This window comes from Sphaeramia orbicularis, chromosome 3, assembly GCF_902148855.1.
Source record: "Sphaeramia orbicularis chromosome 3, fSphaOr1.1, whole genome shotgun sequence".
Classification (NCBI taxonomy): Eukaryota; Metazoa; Chordata; class Actinopteri; order Kurtiformes; family Apogonidae; genus Sphaeramia; species Sphaeramia orbicularis.
The window spans coordinates 26,141,099-26,166,241 of NC_043959.1; the positions used below are offsets into that span (position 1 = coordinate 26,141,099).

Genomic DNA, 25,143 nt, shown 5'->3' on the forward strand with positions numbered 1-25,143 from the left:
ACAGAATGCACTCGAAATCTCAGAAAACTTTGCGCATGTTTCAGAAGAAACGACGCCTACAGCATTTAGACTAAATCTGTAAAAATTTCATCCATTTGTGGTTGTTTTACTTTAATAATCTTCAGTTTCAGTTTGTAGATCTTTTGTCTCTGATGTTTATTTGACGTCTGAATCGGGTCAAAAATAACTAAAATCATCCTGGAGTTGAACAGATCTATTATTTTACCTCCTCCTTTTGTTCTGTTACTGTTGTTATTATTACCCCACCCCCAAACGGGGAGGCAAGGGGTATTGTTTTTGGTTCAGTTTGTTTGATTATTAACACTTTAGCAGCAAAACTATTGGTTCAATTCCTACCAAATTGGGTTTATGAATTGCCAGTGACCCAGAATAGATGTCATTACATTTTGGGAAAAGTAGGTTAAAGTTCACTTTTTTTTAATGATTTTTTAAAATAAATATGCTGAATATGTACGAGGGGCAGGGTTTGTTGTGCCTGGCACCACTTGTTTTGTTTGTGAAGCCTGATGCATCTGTGGTTTGTCTTTCATTTGTCGACGTCGTCCCGTTTGTGGTTTGGTTTTTTTTGAGGACATGAGCTCCGTCCTTTTGCAGATGATGTTCAGGTATTTCCACAGGTTCAGTCCTGATACCTGCTGCTCCGTCAGTTGGAGGATCCACAGTTTTATTAAATCCACAGCTTAATAAGTTCCACAATTTCATCAGATCCACTGATGTTCATGTTTGGTCTCGTCCACCTTTAGTGTCCACTGGTTTAGGTCCAGTTTGTTTCTCTAGATGAACATATTTTCAGTTTACCAGTGACTGCAGACATTACAGTGTTAATATTAACAGTGTTTTATTCTTCTTCCCATTCAGCAGCAGCATCAGGGCGACGTCATCCACAGAGTTCAGGCGTGAACGTCCATAACCCACAGATTCATAACAATCCTTGAACCTGAACATCTCTGCAGCGAGGTCACAAAAAACACACACGACCAAAAACAAATCCAGCCTCTGACTGTGATTAAGAAAAAACATGGAATGCAAAAACATAGAAACAAAAAAAAACAAAAAAAAAAAACAAGAAACATCTGAACACAGAAAAATCATTACCTGAAAATACCTGCACGTCATCGGTGCAGCTGTGAACTCGACCGGTCAACGTAAAAACAGATATAAGTAAAAAACTTCAATTTGTCTCCAGGTGCAAAAATCTATTCTTCTTTACGTGGTATAAAAGAATAAAAAAAATCAAGCTTGAAGATCTGAAAAGACTCTCAGTGAGAAGGAGGAGCCAAGGTCTGGCTGGGGGTGGGGTTAACGTGGCAAACAAGGGCAGAGGGGGCGGGGCTAAAGTGGCAGATCAGATCATAAGGGACAGTTTGATTGAGACAACGAATCCAAAACCAAGTTCAAATCTGAGTTGACGTCACGTGAAATCATGACTTTAACTTGAATATTTACTTCATTTTCTCCTGGAGTCAGACATTTTATTACATTAGTGTTAAATATTCAGTCGACAGATGAGTTTAGAACCAGTTTAAGATCCGTCAAACTCAGACTGAACCATTTCATAATAAACATGAATGAAATGAACCTCGTTGGATTGGTCTTATTACAACTTTTACTTTCATTAAACTTAAGGATTTTGTTTGTCATTGAAATTGACTGATATGAATCTCTACCACCAGAGGACATTCAGGGAAAGGGTGAGGCGTTCGAGGACAGGGTGAGGCATTCAGGGATAGAGGGTGAGGCGTTCAGAGACAGAGGGTGAGGCGTTCAAGGTCAGGGTGAGGCATTCAGGGATAGAGGGTGAGGCGTTCAGGGACATGGACAGGGTGAAGTGTTCTCGGACAGGGTGAGGCGTTCAAGGACAGAGAGTCGGAGTGTGAAATGATTCCAGATTTAGCAGCGAGTACAAACAGCGTCTAGGGCTCGTTGGCACCCTGGGTCCACATGTGGTGCCGACCCGGTTCTGGACGCACTACAACCAAAAGTCTGAGTTGCACACGTTGGCCACACCTCAACACCCGGAACGCCGCTGCTCTGCCGGCCACCAGGAGGGGGCGGGGCACCGCGTGGAGGCGGACCAGGCCCGGTTCTGGACCCGTGGGCCTCAGGACGCCGGCAGCTCGAAGGAGATGAACTGCTTCAGTCTCTCCAGGTACTGGGCGTACAGTTCGATGTCGTTATGCCCCGCCCCTTCCACCCACAGTGGCTCGACGGCACGCGGGCAGCGCTCGTACATGGCGAGGCCGTGGGAGAAGTCGATGACCTCGTCCTCGGTCCCATGGATCACCAGCACCGGGGACGCCACCTTGGACACCTTGTCAATACTGTGGACAGAAGACACAAGGTTAGAGACCAGGAACAGAACCAGGACCTGGACCAAGATCTGGACCGGACCCAAGACCAGGAATGGAAATAAGACCAGGACCAGGACATGTACCGGAACCAGGACCAAGTTTTACAATAGTTCACTGAACTTATTTTTCTATATGTCTTTGTTTTCATGAAACAAAATGAGAAAAAAACAGAAAACAACTTCAGTTTTCAATTTAACCATCATTTAATCAATGCCAGATTTTTCTGGTTTTTCTTCATCTTTTATCCAAAACTGTAATATTATGGTTAAAAATGATGAAAAATGCAGTTTTATAGTAAAAAGCCTCTGCAGCCTGAAAATCATGTCCTGATTCTGCGTCATGTGACCTTCTGTCCGGCTGACTCCGCCCTCAGAGATGAAATAAACAAACTGGTAGATCCTTAATGGTGTAAAAGCGAACAAAACAGAAGAACTGATGGTTAAAATAGACAGAGGCAATGATGATGGGGTTTAATTATTAGATGAAACCCTTTACCTTCATCTACATCTGTACAAATGAAGGGGACAGGTATGATTTTAGTCTTTGTTTCTGTTTTATTTCTATAAACCAACAACTGGGAGACGACAGATTCCAGTGATGACTAATATAATCGTTCCAATTTCTATTGACCAGGTGGCCGTTTCCTGGGCGACGATCATCCAATCAAACGAGGCCTTTTCACAGAACACAAACTAAAACTCGGACAGAGACTAATTAAATCTAATCTGAAACTGAAAAGAACGAGTGGAACAGATGAAATTAACTGGCGATGGTGGAACGCTGTCACCTTGACGGACTCGGGTGGCGCCCATCGCCTCCTGTCACGGCCTGAATGAGCGGCGGTGGCGTCTGCTCTGAATACTAAGTCATCACTAATCTCCCTTGGCCTCGCGCTCGTGTAGAGGTTACGAAGATTAAAGCCAGGAAATTATCAGCAGATAATTTGATTTGAGATGGAATAAAACAATGATCCTGCTCCGTTCACAGCTGGAACCGAGAATGAACCAGGACACGAACACGTTCAACTGCAGCAGATACATGAACCACATACAAATACTGCAGTACCTGCACTTCAGTACCAGTACTTCAGTACCACTACCTGGACTTTGGTACCTGTACTTCAGTACCTGTGCTTCAGTAACTGTACTTCAGTACTTGCACTTCAGTACCTGTACCTGTACTTCAGTACCCGTACTTCAGTACCTGTACCTGTATTTCAGTCCTTGCACTTCAGTACCTGTACCTGCCAAGGTTATAATAGTTTTGGATTTTTAATTATAGTTTAGTTTTAATTAGTTTTGACTTTTTTTTTCTCTTATTCAGTTAGTTTTAATTAGTTTTTAGAGCAGGTTTGTTAGTTTTTATTAGTTATCGTTTTTTTCTGAATGCTTAGTTTTAGTTTAGTTTAGTTTAGTTTTAGTATTAGTTTTAGTTATTTCATATATTTTATCTTCCTCATCATCCTATTCAAAGAAATTAGTGAGGCGTGGATATGTGTTACCCTGGACACTTTATTTGGGGGTCGGGTTAGGGCGGCTCATGGACTGAGCAGAGACACAATGTACCGTACAATGTATAAATTCCCTATAGCAGGTTGAGGTGGGGTGCAATCCATACACAACGTCACTTACGTGAAACAATGCGAAGATGTGCAAAGCATGAGAGGAGATGCACAAAGCAGCCAGCAGTTAAAGCAGATAGAAACATATATAAACCAGCTAACCAGCAGTTAAAGCAGATAGAAACATATATAAACCAGCTAACCAGCAGTTAAAGCAGATAGGAACATATATAAACCAGCTAACCAGCAGTTAAAGCAGATAGGAACATATATAAACCAGCTAACCAGCAGTTAAAGCAGACAGAAACATATATAAACCAGCTAACCAGCAGTTAAAGCAGATAGAAACATATATAAACCAGCTAACCAGCAGTTAAAGCAGACAGAAACATATATAAACCAGCTAACCAGCAGTTAAAGCAGACAGAAACATATATAAACCAGCTAACCAGCAGTTAAAGCAGACAGAAACATATATAAACCAGCTAACCAGCAGTTAAAGCAGACAGAAACATATATAAACCAGCTAACCAGCAGTTAAAGCAGATAGAAACATATATAAACCAGCTAACCAGCAGTTAAACCAGATAGGAACCTATTATAAACCAGCTAACCAGCAGTTAAAGCAGACAGAAACATATACAAACCACTTATAAACATATATAACCCAGTTCCTCATCAGTCAACCACACCTTAGCAGATTTCTCATCTCTTAATCATCTCCAGTTCCATTATTAGCCAACTTTGCTTCAGTTCAGTTCAGCTAGCTGTAGCTAGTAACATCAAACATTTTTTAACATTATAACAGGTTCCATACCTCTGTAATTGGATTAGTTTTCATCCTCCTCTTTTCTCCTCTTCTAAACTGTGCAGTTCAGGGCTTGGAAGGCCTTTTCATGGTGATAAACTCTCCAGTTTTAACCTGGATGCTAGTTCAACACTGACTGTCCTTTAGCTCAGCTCTGTTTGTCACTCACGCACACACACACGGTACGCCAAAAAAAAAAAAAAAAAAACGACCCATGTATCACTACAGTAAACCCCAGACAGGACTGTGCTGCTGTGTCCCAGCTTTAGTCTGTATGTTCCAGGTAGAGTGGGGACCAGAAGACGACTGGAAACCACAAATGACCAGACATGACAGACTGTGAAGTGTCGTATGGTGTCACCAGCTCAAACTGCTGAAGCGAAATAAATTAATTTCATATCAATCCGACATTGACAGAGACGAAAACGAAGGGAATTGTATCCATAATTTTTATACGTTTTAGTTAGTTTTGTAAGCTCACAATACAGTTTCAGTTAGTTATCGTTTTTTTCTTTTAATTAGAGTTTTTATTTATTTCAGTTAACGAAAATGTTTTTTCAATTTTAGTTTTCGTCATTTCGTTCGTTTTCGTTAACGATAATAACCTGCACTTCAGCACCAGTACCTGTACTTCAGTACCTGCACTTCAGGATGTGTTTTTACTCCTACTCTGAATGTTTTAACACACACATATGTTCACAGTCTCCTTGGTTTCAGTGGATTTGGTGCCAATTATCACTATTTTGCATCGTCCCATCCAGATGGAGGATCTGAGTGAACAGGATGGTGTTTTTACAGTAAAAAAAAGTCTACAAGTCCACATCATCATTATGACCATATGTGGAAAAAAAACTAAAAATGCTAGAGCAGATCAAAAATAAATAAATAAATAAATAAATACAAAAAGGTTTAAAACATAACATGTTAAAGACGTGGACTCTCTTTGTCTGTTCATCTCCTGAACCTTGGTCTTCGCCCGGAGCATATTTGTTAGATTATTTAAAATGAATTTAATCTACATTTTGCACCAGAAAATAATTATGGAGGCTGAAAAACCTGATTCAATACACGCTTCAGGTTGTTTTAACCATCTTTTTTCCATCTAAGAGCAAATTCACATGCAGGTAATGGAAATTCTGACGTAGTGAACATTTAGCTCTAACGTCAAAGTCTGAAACCTGCATCATAAATATAAAAACATATTAGTAAATATGAATCACCCATGAAAAAAAAAAAAAGGACAGAATGCTCCACTTCTTCTACTCTAGTTATTACAGCCATAATATCATCTACAGCGCCACCTGTTGGGGACACAACAGTCCTACCCATATTGGCTGCATCAGAATTTTAAAAATCCTGCAAAAATGAACAACTTGTGAATTCTGGCCAAAAACAAATTGTGAAAAATATGACTTTTTATAACATGAAATGCTAAGTGTGCATAATAAGCTCACTTGAATACCAGTGGGTTAAATGTGCTAAATCTTACTAAACCATACTTTTTACTTTTTCCACACTCACATAAGCATCTTTTCCTTAATTTTCATCTTGTTGCGTCTTTCATGAATTATTTAAAACTTTTAATAATTGTCTGTTTCCTTCATTTTTCCTCCAGAACCAGAATCAGCCTTTAAACTTTAATGACTTAACTTTAATTATCATTACTGACTGATGTGAATGTTGAACCCGTCGAACGCCATCATATTGTTTATACATTTACTGGTTTTGTTTTCCATCTCCTGCAGCTTTTTTCAGAGTTCGGGTTTGTTGGCCTGAACTTTAGCCTTGTTACCGTGACGACACCGTGAGGATGCTGAGGATGAGTCAGAGGCTGGCGTCAGCCTCCAGGCAGTTTTAATGATGTCGACACACGTCTGTTTGTGTGTCACCACCGGACACCGTCTCCTGGAGGATTCAGGGTGTTTACGACTAGTTATTCGAGTGAAGGCGACGCTGGGGCTCGACTTTACCACAAAGAGTCAGAGCAGATCTGGGTTCAGTTACAGGGAATGCAAGGATTTGGACGGTGACTCTACTTCTGTAGTTTTTCCTCTGTTCACCATCACAGTGGATCTGAAATGAATTAATCCAGATGTGACTGAAGTGCGGACTTCCAGCTTTAACTTCAGGGGTTTGATGAAAATATGGCAATAATCATTTAGGAATTAAAACTATTTTAACCCATTAAGACCCAAACATCCTCCATCGACCAAAACCATCTACTAATGTAAATGTTTAATACCTGTTGATCCACTAATCCTATCAATACATGTAAATAATTGATGTAAAATAGAGTTTGTCATCTTTTCATGGTCATCAGATATGACCCATTTGGACGTTCAGAGGCTCTGTAGTGAATGTGGAAACATCGTCATCTTCTACAACACTGATTCACCAGTAAAACCCACAGTTTGATAAATGACAGTTGTTGGATATGCCTGATTTAGATATACGTATATATATTAAATAATAAATAATATGAATAAAAATGAATAAAATATTCATAAAATAATAAAAAATGTGGAAAAATATGCTAAACAAATTTACTAAAATGATGTAAAAAAGACTAAAATAAGCAACAAAATAAAAAAAACAGCCAAAGAGATCAATGAAATGAACAAAAATGAAGAAAAATAAACGAAATAAGCTAATAAAGTAAACAAAATAAGTAAATAAGTAAGTAAATAACTAATAAAATGAATAAGAATGAACAAAATAAGGTTGGAGACAGTTTATGTTCAATTAATGATAGATTTGATCAAAAAAGCAACTTCAAAAAAGGTAAAAAAGTAACCATACTATGACAGTTATAGACAAAAGATGAAAAACTAAAGACATCTGTCGCTGTTTGATCAAATTCAACTCATTCTTGTCAATGCTGACAAACATTAAAACAAGCCTGACATGGACAAAAATTCAACCTTTTCATGATTCACAACCTTTAAGAAAGAAAAGCGATGTCAACTTCAGCTAAGTATTGGATGAAAACTTGGCTTATTTTCAGATTCACCTAAATGACTCAGAAAAACGATGAATTTAATGGTATTTGCAGATGCATGTAGGATTATAGATCAGAACACAAAAAAAAACAAATTCAATAACAAAGTATCTGAACCCTGAGGTCGAGTCTGTCTTTATCGTTTTTCTTCAGTGTCTGAATCCAAGGTTTCATCGATTCAACCAATGACTTCAACAAAAACTCATCAGGGAGAAGAGGTGATAAATATCCTTTTAAACCTGAATGAAAATGTCCGGAATATCAGCTGTAAAACATAGATTTACGGTCGATTTCTCCATCAGAAGTTGTGTATTTCACTGTCGCTGAGCCTAAAGATCAGAGGTCACGGGTGTAACAGGTGTTCTCTGAAGCTCCGCCCCTTTGCCTGCCGTCTGTTGGGCGTGGACTCACCTGGGGAAGGCGTCGAAGCAGTAGGTCTTGCGCGTGTCGGGGAAGGCGACCCTCAGACCGGACATGAGCGGCGAGTGGAGGATGACGGCGGCGCATTCGTAGCGGGCGGCGAGGTCAATGGTGGGGACGGTGCCGATGCTCTGACCGTACAGGATGATGTTCTCTGGCGTCACACCGTACCTGGACCAACACGATACAACCATTCAGTTACAACATTTCTACACCTGGAAAAGGTCAAAGGTCGACGTCACAGGTGAGTCATGTCCAGTCTCCAATGGTACGGATAATTAACAAACATAATGAACAGAAACCGCTTCTATAAACCACAATGGTCATATTTACTGTGACCTGCCTTTAAAATGAACATGTCTTTAACCCTTTAGCTCAGACAATATGACATTTATGGCATTAATTTACTGAGGTTTTATAACAGGAAAAAAAACACTTGAACAAAAACTAATTAAATAAGCAACAACAACAACAAAAAAATCAATAAAATAATCAGCAAAATGAACAAAAATGAATAAATAACCCACAAAAGGGACAAAAATGAATAAATAATCCACAAAAAGGGACAAAAATGAATAAAATAATCAACAAAATGCACAAAAATTTACAAAATACTAAACAAAAGGAAGAAAAATGAATACAATAATCAACAAAATGAACAAAAATGAAAAAAATAATCAATAAAATGCACAAAAATGAATAAAATAAAATAATCAATGAAATGCACAAAAATAAATAATCAACAAAATGCACAGGAATTTACAAAATACTAAACAAAAGGAACAAAACTGAATAAAATAATCAACAAAATGCACAAAAATGAATAAAATAATCAACAAAATGCACAAAAATTTACAAAATACTAAACAAAATGCACAAAAGTGAATAAAATAATCAACAAAATGCACAAAAATTTACAAAATACTAAATAAAAGGAACAAAAATGAACAAAATAATAATAAAAATAGCAAAATACCGTAATCAAAAAAACTCTTTTGTAAAACGGTGCAAATGCAGACCATGGTCCGTCTAGACAGGGTAACCCCCTTTTGCAGGATCTGGATGGAATCTGGTCTCTTGTGGACATGTTCATTCAGGATCTGGATGGAACCTGGTCTCATGTTTATTCAGGATCTCATGGACTCATCATGTTGTGGTTTTGTGGTTGGACGTGATAATAACGCACACATGACATGAGGCCCCGGTTTTAATAACAGACCGGTATCAACACGTCAAAGCTGGGGCTGATGGGATGGATCTACAGACATGTGGACGGGATGGAATGACTGGTATGACAACCAGGGGGTGGAGACGATGGAAGGGGGAGGAGTCAACAAGGTGGACGCCAGACTGACAGTTTTGTAGACGACAGCAAAACCTCCTGAGGATGTGTTAGACCTCCTGTTCTCTGAATGTTTCAGTTCTAATTAAGTTTAACAGATTTAATCCTCCAAAAACAACCTGATAAAGGTCCAGGCTGTAGAGAGAAGACGGCGTTGACATCGTCCTGAAACAGATCGATGACCGTTATCCTTCCTCCACAGCAACAGAAGATTCAACAGTAAAAATAAACCTGGTTCCTGCGGAAACTGTTTCTGAATATGAGGCAGGAAACACTGACGACATGCTACATCAGAAATAACCACCATCAGTTCAGAGCTCATCAATGTAAGAAAATGAAGGGCTCAAAGACTGAGTTAGTCCAGTTTTATACATAACAAATGATATATAAACAAAAATAGGACCAATGTCCCTGTATCTAACCAACATGTTCTATCAAGAGTCAGTAATAACAATGAATTTGTGAGGATGTCAGGTTCTGAGTCCTGTGGTCTGGATGCAGCAGATCAATCTCCCAACAGAAGTGGGTGGTACTTTCACTGGAGGAGAACTCAACTAATTCAATCAAAGTCCATGACTTCATATCAGTGCTTATTAGTAACTATGTTTATATCTCTAACCATTTCCATGTTATAAACCATCAAAATATGGACCATTATAAGTAAAAGCAAACTGATATGTCAAAAATTTGTCAAATTCAAAAATCAGAATTTCTCAAAACTGAACAAAGTTTGAAGACTTTGTCCCAAACATTTTTAAGTGAATCTGACCAGTAGTTTCAAAGAAGATTGTTGAAATCTAGACATTGGTGACCTCAAGTTTCAATAGTAACTATATTGATATCTTTAACCATTTCCATGTTATAAGCCATTCAAATAAGGACCAGTAGAAGGCCAATTTTTAATATTCCAAAAATCAAAATTGCTCAAAACTGTCAACAAACTTTGTAGACATTGTCCCAAGGAAGTTACATATGAAATTTGAAATGAATCTGACCAGTAGTTTCATCAGAGAAGATGTGTGATGAAATCGCTAACAAGGACACCGTCGCCAATGACGAAGATGACGACAACAATGATGATGGACACGGCACGTTCACAATAGCTCACGATCTATCAGCTAGTGACATAAAAGAAAGAAAACCAACATCAGCATCAGCCAAACCCTCACTGGAAGTGTCAGTTCCAGTCGGTTCATCCTTCAGCCATGATGGTTTCTAAACACAGTTGGACTTTTTTTTTGTTTTTGAGCTGGACTTTAACAGGTTGAGTCACTTCCTCATGTCATTCATGTTCTTGTTCTGATCTAAGTCCATGAGTTTCATCTACACCTGGTCTGGTTCGTTTCTCTTTCACTTTCGTTGTGGCTCAGAAAGATTCATCCCATCGTCATCGTCTACATCCATGTGTTAAATTCGGCTCATTGTTACCGACTTTTGTTAATATTTTTCTCTTGTTTTTAGTGTCATTACAATCCCATAACTTCCTCTAATCTGAACTATCTGGTGTTTTCATTCATGGGTTAAACCAAAATGCTCAGACCTAATGAATCAGCTGTGAAAAACTGGACTTCAGTTACAAAGACTCTTCTAATAACGGTGATATTTTCCTCTGAACTGTTGGTGTTTTATTGACACAGCATTAATTCCAGGTCTTTCTTGTCGTCTACATGTACACAAATGTTCTCACACACTGAATCATTTCCTCGTCTATAAAATAAACTGTTTGTGGTTCAAGTCGGTGCCTGGTACCGAGTTTAAACTGATTTTCAGCAGCATTTCGTCTCTAGCTCTTGAAAAAACAACGCAAAAAACCTAACCAAAAAAAAAAAAAAAATTAACAAAATAAATAAAATTATCAACAATATCAACAAAATGAGCGAAATAATCAACAAAATAATAAGCAATTTCAGACATTGAAGGGTTTCCTCGTCTGTAAAATAAACTGTTTGTAGTTCAAGTCGGTGCCTGGTACCGGGTTCAGACTGATTTTCTGCAGCGTTTCTTCTCCAGCTCCTTTAGACAAACAGTGCAGCGCTGACAGGAAGCAGGCTAGTCCACAACCTGTCAGGGAGACGGGATGGGGGGGTCTGGGGAGGGGGATGGGATGGGATGGCGTGTTCGCGGGCCAGGACTCTGACTCTGGGAGGAAGCTCTGAGCGAAGCCTCCCACCTCCTGCCAGAGACAAGGAGCAGGAGGATTAGAGTCGGACTTAAGAGGAAGGCGTGACGGTGGATTTGGGGGGGGTCCGGTGCTGGGGTGGGGGGGTCGGTCTGGTCTGTGTGCGTCCTGTGAAGTGATGCCACGGTCGCGGCACTTCAGATAACAGGCCGACTGTGACTAATCTCCTGGATGAGGCCGACCATCCTCTGATAAGCAGAGACTGAAGTGACTGAAGCCCCTTCGCTGATGGAGCTTATGACCCCACATATGGACAGACAGAGCCCCCCCCCCCCCCCCCCCCTCCCCCGACTGTCACCATGACAACACAGACAACACCACTCTGATGGATCTCCATTAGGCTCATAGTCACAGTTTGGAGCATGAGGAAGCTGAAATTTTACACCTTATTAAAACCAGGACCATTAAACTGAACACGGGTCAAAGTTATAAATACATAGAAATCTGACAGAAGTCGCCATTAAATGAGGTGGTAAACATCAAATTAACTGTCAAACATCTATTTAAACTGATTTTTATCGTCTAACCTCCATATTCTCCATATTTTAAGTGATTAATTGATCTGTCTTTTCTTTCTGTTGCTGTTTATTCACCAACAACTAAATGTTTTATGTCACTGAACAATATTAAGATAAATAAATTTAAAATAAACATGGTTTAAATTCAGTGATTGATGAACTTTTAGCGTCATTTAATATCAATACCACTAATCACGCTCTAACAGATCAAGAAGAAACTAACAGATTATTAAATAAGGACAACAATTAATATATATTAACTTTACTAATGTCATATCTGTCATAATCAGAGTTTTTTAATGAACAAATATCCAATGTCATTTTCTACGTTCCAATAAATGTGTTGAACTAAAAAAGTACTAGACTCAAATGAGACCACATTATCATTAACTGCAGTTATTTGTAATAATTAACTAATTCCACAGAGCTCCTGAATTAAACATTTAACCATATTACTCCTCCTTCAGCCTGATTTAATCCAGTTCAAGGACGTGAACATTAATAAACCCGTGAAGACCCAACTCCTCCAAACTCATCCCAGCTTCTGCTGCTTTTACAGAGAAGACACGAACCGAAAGCTGCTCCCATGTCAATAGAACATCGCATTATATGACATTAAAACGTGATCACACATAAAATATGATCAGTGTGAAAAAAGTAACTATCCTTTCACAAAAACGGAACAATCTCAGCAACCATGAGCAAGCTGAAATGTCTAAAGAAATATAAGTGCAATTTTAATAATATTCTGCCTGTTACTAAATGTACTGTGTATATGTAAGTTTGAACATACATGTGTAAATGATAAACTAACATATTGGTAAAATTGCACTTATTTTGTTTAAGGCATTTCAGGTTGGTCATGTTATTCGCATTTTTTTCAAGGGTGGTTAAAACATTTTCATAATGTAATTAAAATAACTATTACTAATAATAATTCACTGTAAAATATAGAGAAAAGTTTGGAGTCATCATTATTTAAAGGTTATTATTTTGCTGGTCCGACCCACTTCAGATCATATTGGGCCGAATGTGGCCAAAGTGTGTGAATGCTAATGAGCAATGTAGACTTTTCTCCTAAATAAAAATGAATAATTGTAATGCTTTAGTAATAATAATGTGTGTTTGATCTATTTGTGAGGCTTTAGCCAATTTTTTAAAGTGGTTCAGCAGCTTGCACTAAAACTACATTACCAACTCTATGCAAATTAGTTACATTTATAGCGATGTTTACTAATTAGCCTGAATACGTTTGGTTTTAGTTAAAGCAGCTGCAGCACTTTACAACTGGGCTGAAAACCTCACAAACAGAGGATTTAACAGTCAATATCAGTACTAAACCATTACAAGTACACATTGTTATTTAGGTTTGGATTGAGGAGAAACCAAACCGAACTCAACATGTCTAAAATATCATTTCATTGTTATTTTTATGTAACCATGTTCAGATTCATTTATCCTTTGAAAATAAACTGGACTGGGTGTGCTGATAGCCTCCCAAAAGGGGGCGGGGCATGGAGACACCATGTGACACTGAAACAGGAAGTTGAATCGTCTGGTCCTCATGGGCTTTGTGCTGCCTTCACGTGCTATCGATATGATGATGCTTTCCACTAGTGAATTCGAAATTACAGGTGTGTTGTGTTCAAGTGCTTTTGTTGTCGTAGTGAAATGAAAAATGGCTGACAAACTATTTATCATGACCTGCTACTTGGGTAAAACAGTTTTAGATGTGTTAATTCCTCTGCTACAGTATGTTTTTTTTTGAGAAATTATTGTTTTTGCAAATTGCGCATGCCAAAAATGTGCAAAATCATCAGCTAATGGCAGCAGAACATTAATAAAAGCATTGTTTAGCATTTGCAACGAATCCCTCATTGCTCTACGCCATGTTGAAATGGTCTGAAAAACTAGTATTTACCATAATTCCCATAGCACATGAAGGCAGGATTAGACCCAGAATGAAAACTGAGCAGGTCCAACAGGTCCAGATAAATGACAGAACATTACAGCTGTTGGATCGTGAATGAACTCCCGTCTTTAACCAGACGGTGGATGTGGAAACCCAACAGGTTCCTGTCGAAGCAGAGGCATCTTCAGGAATGAATGGAAACACAAACAGTCACGTCCACACTGTAAAAGCCTGTTCCAGTCTGAGCTGCAGACAGAGCACCGTGTGTCCGTGTGGAAATGAGGCCAGGCTAAAATGACCAGAGTAAACACGCCATGGACCAACGCCACGGAAATATTAACTCTGGCACCGGGCGCCGAAGGCAGCGCCAAGGCTCACCTTTCACACTCCAGACGGAAATGAAACTAAGAAAACTGAACACGGGTCGGTCTGAACGACGTCAGGGTTGGTACGGGTCAACTCCAGACTGATCTGGAACCAGAACTTTACAGAACACTGAGAATAATCATCTGAGGGTCGAGTCAATTCAGTTTTATTTATACAGAAACGACCAGGAAACATGATTACCTCAAGGCAGTACTGCACTCACTGGATTGGAGTTTAGTGATTAATTATTGAACAAATGCTGCTGTTAAATACACTGAAAATGATCAGAGACCAGAGGACTGTGGTGTTTTAATGAAAAAGAAATGATACTTCAAAACATGTGGAAATGAGTGGGATATTGTTATGAATTTAAGATCCAATTATCAAAACATACAGAAGGAAAATGAAAGGGAGTCAGATGTCGACGAGCGGATTAAAATATCTGACCATTTGTAACCATTTGAACACAGATGAACAAAGTGCACCTGAACGCACCATGAAGTACCTGTTGTTTCTGTGTTTACGATCAGTAAAATGGTATAGAGCTACATTTTTGTGCATTTTGCTTTAGTATTAACCATCATCTGTGTGTTATGTTCATTATTTTCACCTTGTTGCATCTTTTGCAACTAATTTAAACCCATTAATAACGTCTGATCAATACACTTTCCTTCAGTGATTGACACCTACTGTGATAATCAATCATTTTACATTAAAGTAGTGATATTTTGCTTTTTTTAATGAAATTATGCATTTTAAAACATTTCCCTGTGGTCTACATAAACTGCAAATGCTCTGCTTGGGTCTGAATTCTTTATAAATTCAGCTCCACAGGTCCATCTTCAACCCTATTTCTGAGTAATGACACCAGAAAGGTTGTTTTAAGCGCTGGCCTTTTAAATGCACATGACCCCACCCCCTCCAGGTTGTTGGCTGTGCCGCTCTGTCCCGTTCAACCAACAACTGAACATTTTAGGTAATCAGCTCGAAGTTTGGACATATTTTCTGCTGTTACTACAACCACTGCTGCTGAAACAATTATGGTCTTGACCTTATATGTGCAAATGTCGTGACGCAACTGGTTATAGATGCAACAAATTAAGAAGGAATTAAAACAGGTTGTAGAAATCCACTCAATTTTTGCCAAAATGAATATAAAGATAGCTTTGCAGCACCTGGAGGGTTCAAATTCTAAATTTTGAACTGTTAGAGTCCTCAAATATACAAATAAATGTACCAAAGACTAATAAAAGTGGATTTAGCAAAATATGACCCCTTTAAAACCTTAAAAACTTAAACCCATGTTGTCATGAGTTAAATTTACAGAAATGTTTTCTGTTGAAGACGAGCTTCTTTATTAACTTACTGGATCAGGAATCAGGTCTGAGTCACATATGGGCCTGACCTGATCCACTCCAGTCCAGATCCTCAGGGCGGTAAGGGTTAATACGTCTGAAACCAACATCTCCAGTGTTCTGTGTCTGATTCACTATGAGCTGGTATTAAAGTATATTTAATCACAGTTAATCCTAATAGTGAATGAGGTTTCTGCAGAATCTCCACATTCTGATAGTGGAGGTCGGTGCATAGTCCAGGTCTGGTTTTTTAGGTCAGTTTTCTGGACCCGATCGACGTTTGGACATTCCATCAACTCGCAGTGAACTGGTCTTTGTGTTTTTCTGATTCATGTGTTTGCACAGTCTGATAATGTCTCTTATCTCTGCAGTACAACACACTGATATCTCTGACAAAACGCCCAAACTGTTATTTCTTCACACTGATACTTTGAGCTGGAAGGTTTTCAAGTAGAACCATCACAACCCACGGCTTTAATGAGACCCACATAGATCCGAGTCCGTCCCCGTGGTTCAACCTGATGCTTGGAGACACTTAACTGTGTCCTAACTAAAGGAGACGGTAGGAGAAACAACAGCCAAACAGACGTCCTTATCCATCCTTAACCCTCCAGTATCCTGCCCAGAGACCGTTCAAAACCACCAAAAGTACATAACCTGCGCAGCGCTGTAGTCAGAATGTTTTTTCACACAATTTGTTCTTAATTTTTTTTTATCCATTTTTGTATTTCATCAATTTGAGTCAAACAAAAATACCAAATACTGAATACCTATCTATCTACTATCCATCTATTTTTAACCCTTCAAATATCATGTTTGTAATATAAACAACCTTTTTTTTTAAATGGGGAAAAAAAAAACCACATAAAAACTTATATTTCAATATACTACGTAACAAGTGGTGCCGGGCCCAACAAACCCCGCCCCTCGCACATATTGTAGCTTATTTTGGTATCGATCCAGCTGATGTCATCATGTCTATGTGTGTGCTGATGTCAGCATAGACGAATGTCTGCCATTATAAGCTACTGGGAAGAAAAAAAAAATTTTCATAAAAAATTTGAACTTTGACCTTCTTTTTCCAAAATATAATCACATCTATTCTGGGTCACTGGCAATCTATAAACCCAATTTGGTATGAATTCAACCAATAGTTTTGCTGCTGAAGTGTTAACAAACAAACAAACCATACCAAAAACAATAACCCTTGCCTCCCCTTTGGGGGGCGGGGTAAACATTTGATTACTTTTTTTTTTTTTTTTTTAATTTTTGCAGTCTGACAGATGTCAACATTTAACAGCAATATTACTCAATATGCTTTTTTTTTTTACTCACTTTGGAGAAGGGTGTTAGTGTAGTAATTTTCAATTGTTTACAATGTGCTGATTTTAGTGGCTGAGTGACAATTTTAAAAATCATGCAAAAATTAACAACTTTTGAAATGTGACCTAATACAAATTGTGAAAAATAATAAGACCTTTTATAACATGAAATGCAAAGTGTGCATCAGATGCTCATTCGAATACTGGAAAGCTAAAGCCCGAAGGCACCGAGCTCCAAAAGTCACAACAAGTGTAATAAACGCATTTAGCGATTATCAGAATGTCAGCTGAATAGGTCTTTGTCCAAGTTTTGCCTCTAAAGTCTGAGAAGTCGGTGTGATTCAGCAGAGCCCGGAGGCCGACGAGCTCCATGAAAACAAATCGCTGTTTAAGGCGACAGTCTTAATGATTTTCCACCAAATGTAATTAAAAAGATATTGAATAAACATGAAAGTGGTCCTCAGGTGCTGGACTCCCCCGAGCTGAGCTTAATGATCAGCCGCTTTCTGCTTGGACAGGTCGGTCTGCAAACAGCCGCCGCCGAGGACACCCATCCAGACCATCTGTCACATGCAAGATTACCCTGAAATGCCTGCACTACCTGAGCGTGTGCGGTGTCCCCGATAAACCGCCGATTAGCATTCAGCCTGATCATTAAGACAGAGGTGACAGGAGTCGACCGCCTCTCTATCATTAAATCTGGATTCACTTCAAAAGTGCTTCATCACTTCACAAAATTAGCCGTTCATGCTGTCAGGAGACGAGGAAAACGCCACATTTTTCCTGCAGAAGCATCTGCAAATGACTGTGAGCGATGTGAGGTCAATGTGAACGCTTCAGGAACGTTCTGCATCCACTGCTGTCACAGATAATGATCAACAAATCACCAACGCATCCTCAGCTTCTGCATTTCTGTGGTCATCACAGAGACCGGTCCAAACGTCCAGAACTGGACCCGATGAAAACCAACAGAATGTGTCCAGAAGATGGACGGTCACAAAGATGAGCCGCTGGACTTTAAGTCATGACAGCATGTATGACTGATGTGTTGAACATCAGCACACGTGATGTTTGAGGTCTAGAGGGACAGCGTTGAAGTTTTACTTTTACTGTTTACTCTTCCATCATAACCACATCCATGGTGTTCTGCTGAGTTTAGGTCCCTGATGTTGATGCTCAGTGTTTCCTGTATATGTGGCCTGTGGGCGGGGTCATGGGGGTCAGGCAGGGGGGTGGGGGTCTATGATCTGCGGTCATCACCAACCCTTTTATTTTGGATTTTCTTTTTCCTTTAAATTACATTAAACTAAGGAGTTGACATTTAATGACAGTGTTTTCAGCCCTTTATAATTATAATAATGCAGTTTTGCCTAGAGCATTCCGTTGCCATGGTAATTAACTTTAACTTGTGACTCTAAACACTGCTATGACTCTCAGAGATGTGTTATTTTCTGTCAGTGTTGTGTTTTTGTTCTCAGTTATTTTTCAGAGTCTGAAAATGGACAGTTAGTAAAAAACATATAATACTGACTATAGACCGAAACCAGACCAGGACAGACTGGGACAGACCAGATCTGGACAGACTGGGTTAGACCAGATCAGGACAGACTAGGATAGACCAAGGCAGAACAGGACAGACCAGACCAGTATAGCTCAAAATAGACCAAGACAGACCAGACCAGACCAGACCAAGATAGACCAGAACAGATGGACAATGTCCCCAGTGTGTCTGCTGAAAACCACCGCTTTATGAGCATCTGCATCGTGATCAGCTCTGATAAAACCAACACCAGGATTCAACTGAACTAAATAAACCTCATCACAAATAAACCAAGACCTGGAACCAAAGATAAAAGGACCGTGGGATGAATTTATGAAATACAAAAAAATACAAAAGATATACTAAATACTAAAGATATTCACAATATATGGTGTTAAAAATCATTTTAGTTCCGCTTCCACATTCAGACCAATATGATCTGAAGTGGATTAGACCAGCAAAATACTACTCTGGTTGGTAGTTGATCTTTATAATCATACAACGTTTACATTTTCTCCTTCAGAATCAGCGTTGCTCACTTATTTTGTTGTGTGTTTTGTTAATTATTTGGCCTATTTTGTACGTTATGCTGCCAGTTTTGTTCCTTTTACTGATTATTTTGCTTGTGGTCATTTATTTTATCATGTGTTTTGTTAATTTCTTGCATTTATTGTTCATTTGTTGTGCGTATTTTGCTCATTATGACGCTTATTTTGTTCAGTTTAATGCATGTGTTGTTCATTTTTATTCATTTTGTTACTTATTTTGTTCATTTTGCTGTTTTATTTTGCTCATGGTTGATGTACTTTCATCCCATTATCTGGGTGAGTAAGTCCCACTGGGAAAACTAACACCTTTACATGAACTTTTACAGTCCAGTTTTAGTCAAACTAAGACAGTAATTCAGTTTTTTAAGTGTCATGTCAACGCTCTGACACTGACCTCCAACAGTCTGACAAACACCCCAACATAAACTACACTGGACGTGTTTGTTTCTGCATCCCACAATGCATCAGTCCTCCTCTTTTTCAGCCCCATTGTCTCTGATTTAATGTTTTATGTTTCAGGTGAACATTGTCTGTGACACTGGAATCATCTGAAGTCATGATTCTAATATCTCCTGTTCGTCTCCATCAGGTCAGAGGCAGACACTGTTTTAATGAAGGTAAAATGAACTGGAATTATTCAACATTTCCACCCAGACTAGATGAGGAACACGGACATGATGGACACCTCTAGACTGGACGGGATCTGAAAACTGCAAGTAAATGAAACGGAACAAAACGAAACATCTGAGAATGTAAAAACAGACTTCAGACATGTAGGTTCTGATCCACTTTCCTGATGAAAACCTTGAACCTAAAACTCCAACATGTGTATGAGTCACCACAGACAAACAGAGATCAGAAGGAACTGCTCACAGACCAGAGCTGGAATGAAGACCAGAACCAAACCATCTCTAGAACCAGGAGAACCACAGATCCACATCCAGTTCAGTCATCTGGGTTCATTCATTAAGTTCAAGTAAAGATTCAACGTTCTGATGGTGTTCAGTGTTCAAAGTTCTACATCAGGATGTGAATCAGAGCCCAGTTTGGACCAGGACAATGACGTTTGAACCACAGGAACCACAAGAACCACCAACACCCGTCTGCTCATATCAGTTTTATTGAGGTGAAGAAGAACTCATATTGGTCTGAGTTTATGAGACAGAGGATTAAATAAACCCAGAGATGGAGACCAGAACCTGGGTCTGGATATGGTCTGTTGGATCCACTACATAAAACCAAAACTGACTTGGCTGACTCAACTTCAGCTCAGAACCAGAACCAAAAACTTCCACATGAATGAACGAATGGATGAATGGACATCTGACATCTATCTCACGACCATTACCTCATACTAGACCTTCAAGTCAGACCCGTCCTGGGGGTTCACTTTGGACCCAGACCAGACCCGTCCTGGGGGTCTCTTGAGGGCCCAGACCCCGGCCCACCCGTCCCCCCGGTTCGGTTCTACTCACTTGTTCCTCAGGACCTGCCAGGCCGCCTCTATGTCCGCGTACAGGTTCTTCTCGGAGGGCTTCCCGGTGCTCACCCCGTACCCTGAGTAGTCGTATGAGAACACGTTACAGTTGATCCTGGATCCGAGGCCGATGTAGAAGCTGCACATCTGGCCGAGATCCACCGCGTTCCCGTGGGAGAACAGCAGCGTGTAGCGGCTGTTCGGGGCGCAGCGGACGAACATGCATCCGACCCGGTTCCCGCGGCTGCTCCGGGTGCTGAACACCTCCACTGCGTCCAGCTCCCTCTGGGAGTACTGCCAGTCGGCCCGCTCCGTCAGGTGGAGGCTGGAGGCGCCGCTGGGGTCGGTGTGGACGGAGTAGGTGGGCTCCGGGGGCAGGAAGGCTAGCTTAGCGGCTATACGGCTCGGACAGGGCGGGCAGCAGAACAGCCAGCACAGCTCTCCGAGGGAAAACCCGTTCATCCTGGGGCCTGATCCGGGCATGAGGCGCGGAGCCGGGGACTGACCGTTACAGAACCGGACCGAGGCTGGTTCCGGTTCTACTGCGGGTCCATGAAGGGTCGGCGGTCCGCGGCTAACGCTAGCGCCGGCAAGGGGCTAGCAGCTAACGGATAAACGCAGCCCGGACCGGGGCTGGACCGGACGGACCGACTGGGTTCAGATCACGGACCAGAGTGGACTGAGAGTGGCGGATGGTCCCGGGGCAGAGTCCGGGTCCGGTTACTCATCCCGGGTCTGACGCTGTACCGAGGAGCTAGAGCTGAAGGCGGAGAACACGGCCATTAGTCCGGACTGGACACAGCCGGCTTCCGCTACAACCGGATATCCGGTCCGCACAGACCGGCACAGTCCGGACCCGGGACCCTCAGACCCCGGACCGAAACGGAATGAATGAGCCGTTAGAATGAAAAGGTTCCTGACATGGACATTTAATTCTTTTGTCTTAAATTCTATTCTATTTCAGGTGGAACCATGTGGACATGGTTCTGGTTCTGGTCCAGATGACCTCACCTCATCATGTTTTGATGTTATAATAATTTTTTATCAACATTTATTTGTGAACCTCATTTCATTCACTTATGAAGATTTTTATGTATTATTTCTATTATTCACTGATTCTTATTTTGTGTCTTAGAATATTTGTCTTATTATTTACATTTATTTTGATGATATAGTTTTATTCTGACAGTTTGTCTGGTTTTTTTTTTATCATTATCTTTTATGGTACAAATAGTAACTGTCAGAGGGACAGTAGTTTATTTTCATGAAGTTTATTTTATGTGTTTCTTATAATTCAGTTTTGGATTTAACAGACAATTAAATGGATTTAAAGTAAAATAAAAGTATTTTACCTTTTTAAGTAATAAAAGTAGTGAAACTGGTAAATGATTAATTAAAAACAAATCTGTAATAGAATGTTTCGTTTGACATGAATACTGTATGTAGCCTATAAAGTTTATTCCATGTGTGGGTCACATGACCAGAGCCTTTATCCTGTTCAACCAGTGTGGATACAACAACAACAATAACAACAACAACAACAACAACAACAACAATAATAATAATAATAATAAATTTATTCTCTATAGAACACTTGTTTCAGTCTTTTGTTGTTTAAATTTTTCTTCATATTCTTGTCATTATAATCTGTGATCTAGAATCTATGTTCTACTGCTTTCCGCCTTTTATTTGTCTGAAATTATAATCAAAACCTTTAATAACTGGTTTCTTGCCTTTTTAATCAGTATCAAACATCAGCCTTTAAACATGTAATGATGATGATGTGTGACCTTCATCAGATCTCCTTCTCATCCAGAGGAACCAGGTTTAACAGGACATGAGTCGTTATGTCCTCATGTCTTTGTGTTTTCTTAGGGACAGTAAACTGTGTCTTCAGTCGTTCTAATCCTCGTCGGCAGCAGGAAGCGGTTGTTTTTAATCCCAGATCCGTCGATACCTGGACCCGTGTGGAGGAGACGTTCATCCTGCAGATAAAACACATCAGATACTTTAACTCAGGTCAGAGTCATGTGGTTCTAGAAGATTCTCACCTTTATTAAAGCTCAGATGATTTGATCGGTATCTGCAGGGTTGACTCTGATCCTGGACATCACTTATATCAGGTTCCTCTGAAAAGTAAAGAAAAAAAAACCCTCAAAAAGCAAAACTTGCTTCTTCAACATCCTCTGTTTATTTGTCTGTTGTTCAGTTTCACTGGAAAAAATCTAAATCTTACCAAATGTATTTTTCTCATTTCTAGTCAAAATATCAAATCACACTTAAAATAACTAAGACATAATCACCTAAAGAGTAACTTTTCAGTGAGATATAAGAACTTATTTTTAGACAGTAGATCTTGAAAATCTTATCTCAAGAAATCTTACCAAGATAATTTTCACTTGTTCCATTGGCAGATTTTTTTTTTTTTTTTTTGCTTGAATTAAGCAAAAAAAAAAAAAAGAAAGAAAAAGCTAATTTTTATTGCTTGAATTTGAATTAAATGTAAATTTTATTTTGCAGTTTTCAGTTATGTTATAACACAAAAATATAAAAACAAAGGTGCAGATGTGTGTAATAACTAATTAATTAATTATCTAGCCAGTCCTTACTTAAAGAAAGAGGGGCAGGGGCAGAGGCAGAGGACAGTCACTGGTATACAGATATAATCCTTGGTCATATCTAATTTACACCAAGCATGCAAGAAACGGAGTCCAAGCACTGGAAAAAGTGTTCACAGAACATGTCCTCAAAGACCTGAGCTTTTCCATCTGTATTAATGACAACAAATCATTGATCCACATTTGAAAAGGAGGAGGATTTGGAGACTTCCATTCTTTTAATATCAGCCTCTTAACGATTATCATTCCAAGTTCCAGTGGATGCTGTAGTGTTGCAGGTATATTCCCGACAGTCTGAGAGCAGTTTTCTCTGTTTTTGATATAATAATCCTCAAATTTAATCTGAGATTTTATGAACATCTACATGATCAATAAATGAAATATAGGAAATTACCTGATGTTCAGTTCAAAATACAAAATACAGAGGGTTATGTCATAAGAAATTGTGATAAATCACTTAAGAAAAGTTAAATATAGAGAAGAAAATATTTAGGAACTGACACAAAAGTAACACTGGGTCTTTTTGGCTTAATAAAATGTTGATGAATATGTGACGTTAACATGGTTTGATCCAGGAACGACTGGGTTTATTCAGGTGTTTTCTTCTACTTCTTTCTTCTGACTCCAGGAGGTTTTCCTGTTGCGTTGGAGTCACCGTAGTTTCGTCGTCCTCTAGTTTCTGGAATAACATCCATAAATAAAGGGATGTGGGAGTGGACGATATGAAGCTGAGATAAATCCACAGATCCTCCTCCTCCTCCTTTACTCTGACGGTAAATGCTGTTCATCTGCTGTTTTCACAGGTTGTGAAACGGTGAGGAATGTGGAGCTGATGGTGGACGTTCAGACGAAGAAACATCTATTATAAAGACATTTACATAAAGGAGGAAAGAGAATCCATCCAGATAAAACATCTACATCATGGGTTGACTCACATTTCATATTCATTTCAGTTTGATGGAGTTTTATCCTCTGTCAGATATTTAGTAAAGTGACTGTTCTTCTCTATGAACCAGATTTATTAAACCTTAAAGTCAGGCTTTATCTGTTTATGGGCATGGAAGATGAAGAGATGAGAAAACACAATGATTTATCTGAGCGTTTGTACTGGTTTTATGTTCTAATGTATAGAAATAGTCCATAAAACACACACATTTGAGTAAAAGCAGAAGGAAAATATCTATATTTATGTGAACAGAACATCTGGCCCATAGAGGTCCTTCTAACCACCAAAAGCATGTAATATGTATATATATATGTATATATATATGTATATATATATATATACACACACGCACGCACGCACACACACACACACACACACATATATATATATGTATATATATATATATATATATATATATATATATATATATATATATATATATATATATATATATATATATATATATATATATATTCCTTTAAACCACATAAAAAATGGATCATCTTTTTTTTTTTGCAGCCTGGTATATGTCAATGATTAACTGCAACATTGGTTAATATGTATTCTTATTTTTTGTGCTGGGTCAAATGTTAAATGCTGAAATCATTCAATGTGCATTTTGTACTCATCTCGGAGTGGGTGATATTGTGCAGTGCTGTCCTAATGTCAATGTTTTTCATTGTTTGTTTTTAACTTTTTGAAATGTTTTTGTATTTCATCAACTTGATCCATAAAAAAATATCAAATACTCCATAACTGTTATATTTTTACCCTTTAAATACCATGTTTGTAATGTAAACAAACCACATATTTGATGCAAAAAACACCCTTTATTTAATATGCTATATAAAAATTAGATCA

General features: G+C 39.0%; 1 protein-coding gene across 1 annotated transcript; it reads right to left on the reverse strand.

Annotated features, from left to right (window-relative positions):
- Positions 1 to 580: 580 nt before the first annotated feature.
- abhd17c (abhydrolase domain containing 17C, depalmitoylase) lies at positions 581 to 21,541 on the reverse strand. The gene is made up of 3 exons (XM_030127497.1): positions 20,717 to 21,541; positions 8,151 to 8,330; positions 581 to 2,342 (listed from the first exon to the last, which is right to left on the reverse strand). The coding sequence occupies exons 1-3, from the start codon at positions 21,199 to 21,201 to the stop codon at positions 2,123 to 2,125; spliced, it is 885 nt and encodes a 294-aa protein (XP_029983357.1). The 5' UTR covers positions 21,202 to 21,541; the 3' UTR covers positions 581 to 2,122.
- Positions 21,542 to 25,143: the final 3,602 nt, after the last annotated feature.